The 10,701-nt window shown below is 36.7% G+C and overlaps 1 protein-coding gene across 3 annotated transcripts; it reads left to right on the forward strand.

Moving 5' to 3' along the window:
- The first annotated feature begins 1,011 nt into the window (after positions 1–1,011).
- On the forward strand, positions 1,012–9,283 carry porcnl (porcupine O-acyltransferase like). Of its 3 annotated transcripts, none has more exons than XM_039657737.2 (13): positions 1,012–1,273; positions 2,556–2,727; positions 4,650–4,842; positions 4,963–5,006; positions 5,131–5,312; positions 6,076–6,206; positions 6,302–6,427; positions 6,518–6,618; positions 6,703–6,779; positions 7,915–7,978; positions 8,212–8,297; positions 8,428–8,538; positions 8,689–9,283. In XM_039657737.2, exons 2-13 carry the CDS (start codon positions 2,592–2,594, stop codon positions 8,785–8,787), a joined length of 1,350 nt encoding a protein of 449 aa, XP_039513671.2. In that variant the 5' UTR covers positions 1,012–1,273; positions 2,556–2,591; the 3' UTR covers positions 8,788–9,283. The 3 variants fall into 3 exon arrangements, with proteins under 3 accessions (XP_039513671.2, XP_039513670.2, XP_088975767.1); XM_039657736.2 differs by having other exon boundaries at positions 2,574–2,727; XM_089119641.1 differs by lacking the exon at positions 2,556–2,727.
- Positions 9,284–10,701: the final 1,418 nt, after the last annotated feature.

The following is a 10,701-nucleotide window of genomic DNA, read 5'->3' on the forward strand; positions in this document are numbered from 1 at the left end:
AGTGAAAATACCAGCTCGTACTATGTAACTGCGAAACCACTTTTAAAACGTTTATACTTTTTTGCTTAGAAAACTTTGTAGATGTATTTTTTCAAGGTCAATTTAGGTCTTGACTTCAAAAAAAAGAGAAATTAGTAGTTTTTGTGAGTCGTGATTATCTCCATAAGGAGGCTACATGCATGTTGTCACAATGTATCGGAACTGACATAAGTCATGCCAAAATATAATTTCAGAACAAAAATATTTATGAAATAATAATTTTTTTTCTATCTAGCCTATTTATTAATATTCTTAATATTCACACAACTGCCGCTATATCTGAGATGTCTAATGCTGTGCGTGTCTGGAAGAGGTCGCTATGACGTTTCATGTCAGACGTCAAGTAGACGTTTAGAAAATGTCTTTAAGATGTTTATCATGATTTAGAATGTATGTAAAACTGACATCTTAAAGACGTTTCCAAGATGTTTGTACACAGCAGATGCTTTTCAATTCCAGATTAAGTGCTCTTTAACAGACATCTTGCAGATGTAGGCCCCATGCGTGCTATCTGGGTATTGGGTAAAATAGTAAAATGTGTTACTTGCTATTGGAATTTTAGTTAATTTACATTTTAATTTAGATGGTGAGGGTGAAACCAACGAAGACTAGGCTAGAAAAAGCAAGATACCATATTTGGAGTTTTGAATTTTGACAAAGCTTTCCCCGAGTGACAAACAGCCCTAGTTTCCCCGATAGGCACATTAACTGATTTTCTTCAATAAGCAAAAAACAATAAACAATTCATTTTCATCGGATATAATAAATTAAAATTATCCTCTAAACAATTTCAACAGCATCTTTAGGAACAAGGAGAGGAAGCCGGGCGAAAACAGATAGGCGCGATTTGAATCAAGACCTTACAATTATTTTTAAAAGATAAATGAATACAAATGAAACCAGAAAATGCATCGCATCATCATCAATCATCATTTCCATAATAAATCAATCCCAGGCACTCCAGCACCTCCGCCGGCTGTGCGGAGGAAGTGAACAGTGAACGCAGAAGCAGCACGCGCGCGGCGCGGGAGTCAAGTTTGGTTGAACTCCGGTGTGTTCATTACCACGACAGCGGCTGCGTCTCTGCACCGAGTCTCACAGATGTTTATGATCGTGCTAACGGAATGGAAAAGACACCTGGATAAGCTGGACGACACAATCCACTGGAAAAATCCTCGTCCTACTTCCGGGTGTGAGGTTGTAGCGCATGATACTTCTGTACTTCTGGAGATCGGTAAGAATCGCGTGGAAGTGCAGCAGTGAGCCGAGCTCTTCGTTCACAGTGTAGCTATTTAGTTGGGTTACATGTCGCCGCGACAACTCTTTGAACTCGGTTGCAAATTCATGAATCTCGATGGATTATAATTGTGATTTGGACGATGCAAAAGGTTGCATATCTGTGTACAGGGACTGAAACAAAACACCGCTCCTATAGGATAAAACTTGTAGAAAATGAACTGCTTTTAAAATACATGCAAATTCAACGAATCTCAGATAGTCAGTGAGTGTTGTAGGGCTAAAGCTCGTCTCATCCACATACAGCTGCATTATATAACAACCTCTGTTTAGGAATAAAGGGGATGTGAAACGGTTATGTGAACACAGACTGGCCCAGTTATCATTCAGGAATTGTTATTCCAGAAATTGTTTTCCCCTCAGTCCTGGACTACATAAAACAGGGTTCAACTCCTACAAGGATTTCCCCAATGCTTTCCTAGATGGGCCAGTAGTTCAGTTATTTACCTGCCCTGCCAGCATTTTCATTAACCCCATCCATATTTTAATTGTTTGTATTTGTATTAGCTTATAAGCAAAATAATAAAATATATTAGAAATAATAAAAAATAAATGATATTGCAATATAACAATATTCAATAATAAATTAATAATTCAAATAATTTATTTCAAGGATAGATGCATTCAAGAACACACTTTTGCTTGAAAACAGTCTGAACATCAGTGACTGGTTCACACTTTTTAACCTATTCTAACCTACAGAATGTCAATATTTTCAGAAATCACAGAAAGATATTAATATTATTTTGAGCAAAGTACCCCCCCCCCCCCCAACACACACACACACACACACACAGATGTGTCTAGCTATTATTTGCCATATATGTATGTTTATATGTATGTATATTTATATATTGCTTATAACAATTCAGTTACATTTATAATTCATAAAACACATCTTTGCTACCAAGCAGAATATTACTGATAGATTAGCTAGTTAACGTTGCATTGTTGACACATTTAAATCAGCACATTTGCAACAAAAAGGTCAATGCGTCATTAAAAATGTATTAGTGTTTTTTATGTATATTGCAAATTTATGTAAGGCACAAGATAAACATATGCAAGATATAATGACAATGCAGCACCGGGCAAATGGCTGACTTTTCCATTAACTGGCCTGAAATTGTCTCACACTATAGCTTTTGTTGAGCCATACGATAAATCTATCCAATAACCATACAATAGAATAATACTCGGTTTCTCCTGTCTTGTACCAGTCTGTGTGTGTGTAACAGCGTTCTAGAGATATTACTATGGATTCCTATGGACGTGTGGAGTTCCTGCAGGCTCTAGCAGAGGGCTGTGTGCTGCCCACTGCCCAGCAGGGTTTAGAGCAGGTGTGGCAGCTTTTGCTCCTCTGCCTGCTGTGTCGGGTCATCTGTAGACTAGGTGAGTCCATGGTGCACAACTCCAGCCCTCAAACACCTCTGAGACTGTTAGTCTTATCCCAAAGGATGCGAGCATGGCCTAGATGGTTCTTAGTCAAGACCGCCTAACCGAGACCAAGACACTATCAAGACCAGAGGGTATTGAGACCAAGACAAGATCAAGACAGAGTCCGTGTCCAAGTCGAGACCGAGACCAATTCTGTGTCCAAGTCGAGACCGAGACCAAGTCTGTGTCCAAATCGAGATCAAGACCGAGACCAAGTCCATGTTCAAGACCAAGTCTGTGTCCAAGTCGAGACCAAGACCAAGTCCGTGTCCAAGTCGAGACCGAGACCAAGTCCGTGTCCAAGTCAAGACCAAGTCCGTGTCCAAGTCGAGACCAAGACCATGTCCAAGTCGAGACCAAGACCGAGACCAAGTCCGTGTCCAAGGTCGAGACCAAGTCCGTGTTCAAGGTCGAGACCAAGACAGCGAGACCAACATCAATTCTGTGTCCAAGTCCTTGTCCAAGCCTGTGTCCAAGTTGAGACCAAGTCCATGTCCAAGACCGAGATCAAGACCGAGACCAAGTCCGTGTCCAAGTCAAGACCAAGTCCGTGTCCAAGTCGAGACCATGTCCAAGTCGAGACCAAGTCCGTGTCCAAGGTCGAGACCAAGTCCGTGTCCAAGGTCGAGACCAAGACAGCGAGACCAACATCAATTCTGTGTCCAAGTCCTTGTCCAAGCCTGTGTCCAAGTTGAGACCAAGTCCATGTCCAAGACCGAGATCAAGACCGAGACCAAGTCCGTGTCCAAGTCGAGACCAAGTCCGTGTCCAAGTCGAGACTAAGTCCATATCCAAGAGCGAGACCAAGTCCATGTCCAAGACTGAGACCAAGACCGAGACCAAGTCCGTGTCCCAAGTCGAGACTGAGACCAAGACAGAGACCAAGTCGAGACCGAGACGTAGACCGAGACGTAGACCAAGACGTAGACCAAGACCGAGACCAAGACCGAGACCAAGACCGAGACCAAGACCGAGACCAAGACCGAGACCAAGTCAAGACCAAAAACTGTACATGATATGTGTTTTTTTAAATCAAGTGATCAAAGTGCTCGTTGCCGCTGCGATCAGTGGTGAAGATTTTGTGGATATCGTCGTGGATATGGTAGTATTATATTGCTAAATCCCGTGATTACTATGTCGGTCTGAGACAGCAAGACCTAGAAAAGACCGAGAGGTCCGAGACCAAGACCAAAGACAGTAAAGGCCGTGACAAGACCGAGACCTCATGTGTTCTACTTATTTATTTCAGTGTAAAGCTCATCATTTACATGCGTATAGTTTACGAGACAGCATTGAGGTGTAAATATTGTTATTGTAATTTTATAGTAAAATAAAATAAAATAATTTTATAGTTTTATTTAATAATAACCATAATAAGATAATAAATGTAATTTATTAATTATATTAATATATTTAATATATAAATATGGTTATTTATATTAATATATTATTTCAGTATATTTTAGTATACTGAATATATTCTGCACATTTTCACTCAGAAATTGCTAATACATTTCACAAATAATTACAAAGAGTGCTTTCTTTGTTTTGTTTAACTTAATATTATATTTTTATTACAGTGAAGTTTTTCCTAAATTGTTCAGTGCTAAAAAAAATTGCCATTAAAAAAGTCTTCAGGTTTTTCTGAAGATTTTCATTATTAGTGGCAATTCAAGTCATCTGGTGAATATTCCTGTATTATTTTAAATCACAATATGTATTGCAGATAAACAAAGTCTCGCCATGTCAGTATTGTGCAGCCGTAATTGTAGCGCAAATGTCCACACTTGATCTTGTTATATCGAACTCATGTTACTGAATCGGTCCATCTGTTGAGTCTTGATGCGGCAGGCTAATGGCGTGTCTGTGTTTGACAGGTGTCTCGTGTCATGTGAAGCATCTGAGCTCGCTGGCAGGCGGTCTGTATGTGCTGTACGTGTTCTTTGAGCTGCACACGATGTGGGTTATCATCCTAAGTCTCCTCTGCTACCTCATCCTGCTCCTCAGCATAAACTCCAGCAGCCGAGGGGTCTTCCTCTCCGTCGTCATCCTCATCTACATGCTGATGGGGTCTGTCATCCACTGCATAGCTAGGGCTTAATGAACACAGAAAACTGAACTCAAATTGGAAAAACTAGACGCAGCTAGTATTTGACAAGTGGTCACATATTTTGTTCATTTTCATTATAGGGAGCTTCATATGATAGATGCAGCAACCTGGCATAAGATGAGAGGTGTGTCTTTATTGATTCATTATTAATCTGCATAGCTATTTCTTATACGCATGTTATTTTTTTTTCTTCAAATGTCACTCACCATCACATTACATCCTGTACTGACTGTTTTGGTTGCATCCAGGCTCTCAGATGGTGGTGGCCATGAAGGCCATCTCTCTGGCCTTTGACCTTGATCGCGGCGCTGTGTACTCCTTTCCCTCCCCACTGGAGTTCATGGGTTACCTCTACTTTCCTGGAACCGTCATCTTTGGCCCATGGATCAGTTTCGCCCGCTACACAGATGCAATTAATGGACAAAAAATGGTAAATAAACGTATTTTTGTATGTATTAGAAGTATTTTATTATTTTTTTTATTTATGTAAGGTGACTTATTTTACCATCTGTTTTAGTTTTTCTTTTATTATCTTCTTTTGTAAATGTTCATGTGAACATTTATTTATGTTTACACAGGGGTCAGATGTTTTATTTAAATAAATGAATGCTCATTTTCAGCAAGGATGATTAAATTGATCCAAAAATGCAGTAAAGACATTTACATAGAAACAAATATTTCAAATAAATGCTGTTTTTTATTGTTTTTTTAACTTTCTATTAAATCAAGAATCCTGCAAATCCACAAAAATGTAATCAGCACAACTGTTTTCAACATAGATAATAATAAGATGTTTATTGAGCACCAAATCAGCATATTAAAATTAATTCTGAGGGATTATGTGACAGATGACTGGAGAAATGGCCATCACAGGAATAAACTACACTATAATATTTCTTAAATTACTCTATTTTGATAATGAATAAATAAATATACAAATTTGGTGAGCATATGAGTCATGACATTTATACATGTACAAATAGCAATATTTTCAGTACATATATAGTGAAACAATGTTTCAATGCAGTTTTCAGAAAGTCTATTTACATGCATATGCAAATATTGACATTAAAATGAATTGAATGTGTTTTGCATTTTTCTTTAATGAATAGAAGATAATCTTGATTTGTGCCGAGCGCATTTCCATCAGCAAAGAGTTTGTTATTCAGTAACTATCTAACTATCTCCTGCAGAGCGTTGGCTGGTTCGGAAAGATTGCTCTGAGCTTTCTGAGGAGTCAGATCTGCCTGGTTATTTCCAACTGTATTGCTCCTTATCTCTTTCCTTACTTCATTCCCATCTACGGAGATGGACTTCCTCGTAGGTGAGCAGCTCTTCCCTCCCTTCCTCAGAGATTCCATATTCAAAGGAAATGAAATTGTCTGTTTAATATTGTTTTTATTGGTCTTTTGTCCTAAGGTGGCTTCATGCTTATGAAAATGCAGTGTCCTTCCACTTCAGCAATTATTTTGTCAGCTACTTGAGCGAGACAACCACTGTGATGGCTGGAGCTGGATTCTCTGAGCACAAAGACCACCTAAAATGGCATGTACTTGTGCTTTTTCTCTCTTTATTTATCATTCTTTGTAAAATAAGAATTATTGAGACCTAATGTGACATCGTGTTAATTCAAAGGGATATTACAGTAGCTAAACCTATGAATGTGGAATTGCCGAGGTCTATGGTGGAAGTTGTTACCTCTTGGAATCTGCCCATGTCCAAGTGGCTTAACGCATGTATGTATATTTATCCCGGTTTGTGATAAATTACTGACTCATATGTGATATATTAATGTTCTCTCTGTACAATTTACCACACAGACGTCTTTAAAAATGCACTCAAACTTGGCACCTTTCCTGCCATCTTGGTGACCTACACCGCCAGTGCATTGTTACATGTAAGTATGATTTTCAGCTCTCTGGTTATTAACATTTTCACAAGGAAGGTTTGTTGGCACAGAATCAGGTTCCATCTGTTTAAACAGATTTGGGTTTGTATAAGAAAAAAACAACACCTGATCCAGAAAACAGTTTCCCTCTAACATGACAGCTTGGATAAAGATGGTTTGTTATCTCTGAACACCATGACCCAGATTTAAACTGCTGTTGTGGATAGATAATTCAATCACAGCTGTCTACCCTGGCAGCTTATTCCTTGTCACCTTTAGTGAGCTGTTGTGGTTGCACATGTTAGGTTGCTACTCACTGTGTAGCTAAGATAAAGTCATTCATGTAATACCAGTTTGACCTTTAGGAATGTAAATAAGCTATAAGAATAAAAGCTATACGAATTAGTAGATGTACATGTATCAGAATCTCTCTGTAAATAGAAAAAAGTTACCTTTTTTTTTTTTAATTTTTAGCCAATCAAAAACATGATTGTGAATGTTTGGGTTTGCTGACTATAAATGTGTGTTTTGGAGAAAGGATTGGTTGTAGGGTTGGGGCTGGGTCAAACATTTATTAAAAAGCTTGAAAGTAAAACACTTAACCATCTTTAACATTGTGTGATTTTTATTTAATTTTTGTAGAACTTCACTGGACAGTAATCAACTGGCACTATATCAGTAGATGCTTAGATGTTGTAGTAGTTGAGTGAAGCCCTCTGGTGGTCAATATAAGACATTGCAATTTTCAGAACTTATTCTCTATAGCCACTAAATTCTCTTGGGTTTAATACGATCTCGTAATGGTTTTGAAATCATTCTAATATGCTGATTTTGGTTGAGATTTTTTTTTTTTGTATGTTGAAACAGTTGTCCTGCTTAATGTTTTTGTGGAAACTTTGATGCATTTGTTTTGGATTTTTTGATGAATGAAGTGTTCAAAGGAACAGTAGTTATTTGAAATAGAAATCATTTGTAACATTATAAATGTATCAGTTGCTTTTGATCAATTCAATGCATCCTTGCTGAATAAAAGTATTAAGAATTTAAAGGAAAAAAAAACCTTTTCTGACCCCAAATTTTTAATAGCAGTATTGATTTGTAGTGTATTTTTTTTATCATAAATTAATTACATGTTGTTTGACAGGGTCTCAGCTTTCATCTAGGGGCCGTGCTGCTGTCTTTGGGATTCATCACTTACGTTGAACATGGTAAACAATCATTTTAGTTCATTCATGCATTCATGCCATCAATAAAATTACCAGAGCTTTGACATAATCTGTAAATCAATTCTATTAACATATTAATGTTAATGCATACAGTCATTGTGGCACACATTCCAGTAGACATGACATTCATCAGTATTTGAAGTGACGTGACATTAGTAGTCTAGGCAACAGGACTGAAATACATACTCTTTGTTTTTTGTTTTTTTTTCTTATAGTCCTGAGAAAGCGGTTGGCAGCTATATTCAGTGCTTGTATACTGTCAAAGTGCTGTCCAAGTGACTGCCATCACCAAAATAAGAAGGTGATCTGTTATTTTAACCAAGTCCTGCACTCCAGAATCAAATGTTAAATCTGTGGTTCATGGATTTCCACTGCAATTTCTTATGAAGTTATATTATTAAATTGAGATCTTTTCTTTTTTCTTATTGTAGACTATGTGGGTATATGGTGTTAACATGTTCTTCAGTGCGTTGTCAATATTCCACCTGACATACTTGGGATCACTGTTTGACTCTGAAATGGACAACATGCACGCTGAGGAGGTGAGCCATTTTTTATATGCATTCTTTTTTTCATATGCAATTTAATTATTAATTCAATTTTGTATTAATATAAACAATCAACGACTAATAAAAAACTATCAAGTCCAATTAGTAAAAGTTGCTTTATCGTAGTATTTTATTTCCACACAGGGTTACATGGCCAGTCACACCATTCAAAAGTGGTCGGAGCTAAACTGGGCAAGCCATTGGGTGATGTTTGGCTGTTTTGTGTTTTATTGGCTCATTTAAAGAGAATGCTATAGTATTGAAAACAATCAATGGATCATTCACTGAACCTGAACATGAAATATGGTTGATGCTTGCTGAGAAACCATAGACTGCCGTTTTCAACGATCAGCGTCACCACATCCATCCTTCTGTCCCTCACATGGAGAAGAGTGCCGTAAAAAGTGCCTTACGACTCATGGTTAAAAGAATCATTTTGTCATAATATGATGATAGTTGTTCTTTTATTTTGATTTAGATTAGGTACGATTTTTGATTAAATAAACAAAAAAATCAGTGTGCCGTTCATCTTAAGTGTTACTTGTATCTATTTTTATGCCAGTTTTATGGGTTCATATAGAGAATAAAGCATAGTCTCTTTTAGTGTGACCATGTTATAGCCACTTTTATAGTACATGTCTTAAAATGGTAAACATGTTTCATATTTTTACTTAAAGGTGTAGATTAGGTCTGACAATAATATTTATTATTTTCTAATAAAAACATTTTGCCAACATGACTATTTTTCTTGAATTATTTATTTTGCATTACTTGATAGCATTTAGGTCACTTTGTTCTCTGACATCAAGTACTGTAGGCACTTTTATCCTAAGACACTTGCACTCATGGTGATAGTGCAGCCATGTGGTGTGCTGTGGTGTTATTTTATGGAATTCTGAAGTATAAAAAGAACATCGTGCACTACCAAAATACATGTAAAAACATAAAATTGCATTACCATAATGTCATGTCATACACCACCACAGTAAAACGTGTTTTGGTGGATTAATTAGGGTGACCAACAGTCCTGTTTTCCCAGGACACTGTTTTCCTGTCCTGGCTGTTTTTTATAACGTGATGGAAATGTCCTGGTTTTCAAAAAACTGCTGGGAAAGATCAGCTCTACAGAAAACCATAGATGGGCAAACAAGGAGGATGAGGAAGAAAAACAGGATAAAGAGGAAGAAAATTAAAGATATAAATATATTGGTAACACTTTATTTGAAGGCGTGTGCATAAGACTGACATGACACTGTCATAAACATGACATAACACCTGTCATGAACATGAAGGAGTCTTTATGAATGTTTGTGGCTGTTGACATTTAAGTGTCATTCTGTAAATTATGACATTTTTAATGCAAAGTTGACATTGTTTAAAAAAGTCTTTTTTATGACAACTTGACATTAACAAAGACAAAAATGTCTTTTTTATGACAACTTGACATTAACAAAGACAAAAATGTATTTGTTATGACAACTTGACATTAACCAAGAAATCACAACCTGTCACAAATATGTGATAACAGGTCTAATTATCAAACTTAAAGAAGTTATTTAGCTTCACATTAACATTACATTACCCTCATGTGGTTGGTTTTAACTTTGGTTGTTATGACACCATGTTAACTGTGACATGAATATTTTACATTGTACTAGTTATAAAGATGTCTTTAAGGGTTATTACACTGTCAAATGCTTTAACAACAGTGTCATTAATATGTCCCCTTACCTCAAGTAAAGTGGAACACGTTGGACTAGTTATAAAGATGTCAGGTTGACAGGTTATAATTTCTTGGTTAATGTCAAGTTGTCATAAGAAAGACATTTCTGTCTTGGTTAATGTCAAGTTGTCATAACAAAGACATTTTTGTCTTGGTTAATGTCAAGTTGTCATAACAAAGACATTTTAAACAATGTCAACTTTGCATTAAAAGTGTCATAATTTACTGAATGACACTTAATGACAAAAGTCATGAACATTTATAAAGACTCCTTCATGTTCATGACAGGTGTCATGTTTATGACAGTGTCATGTCAGTCTTATGCACACCCCTTCAAATAAAGTGTTACCAATATATTTTGTTTGTTAGTTTTTGTAAGTTTGTTAAAGATATTTTTGCTAAATTTGGAGGTATTTCTTTGTTATTTAATATAT

The sequence above is a fragment of the Pimephales promelas genome, chromosome 14, assembly GCF_988280905.1.
Source record: "Pimephales promelas chromosome 14, fPimPro1.hap1.1, whole genome shotgun sequence".
In the NCBI taxonomy this organism is placed as follows: domain Eukaryota; kingdom Metazoa; phylum Chordata; class Actinopteri; order Cypriniformes; family Leuciscidae; genus Pimephales; species Pimephales promelas.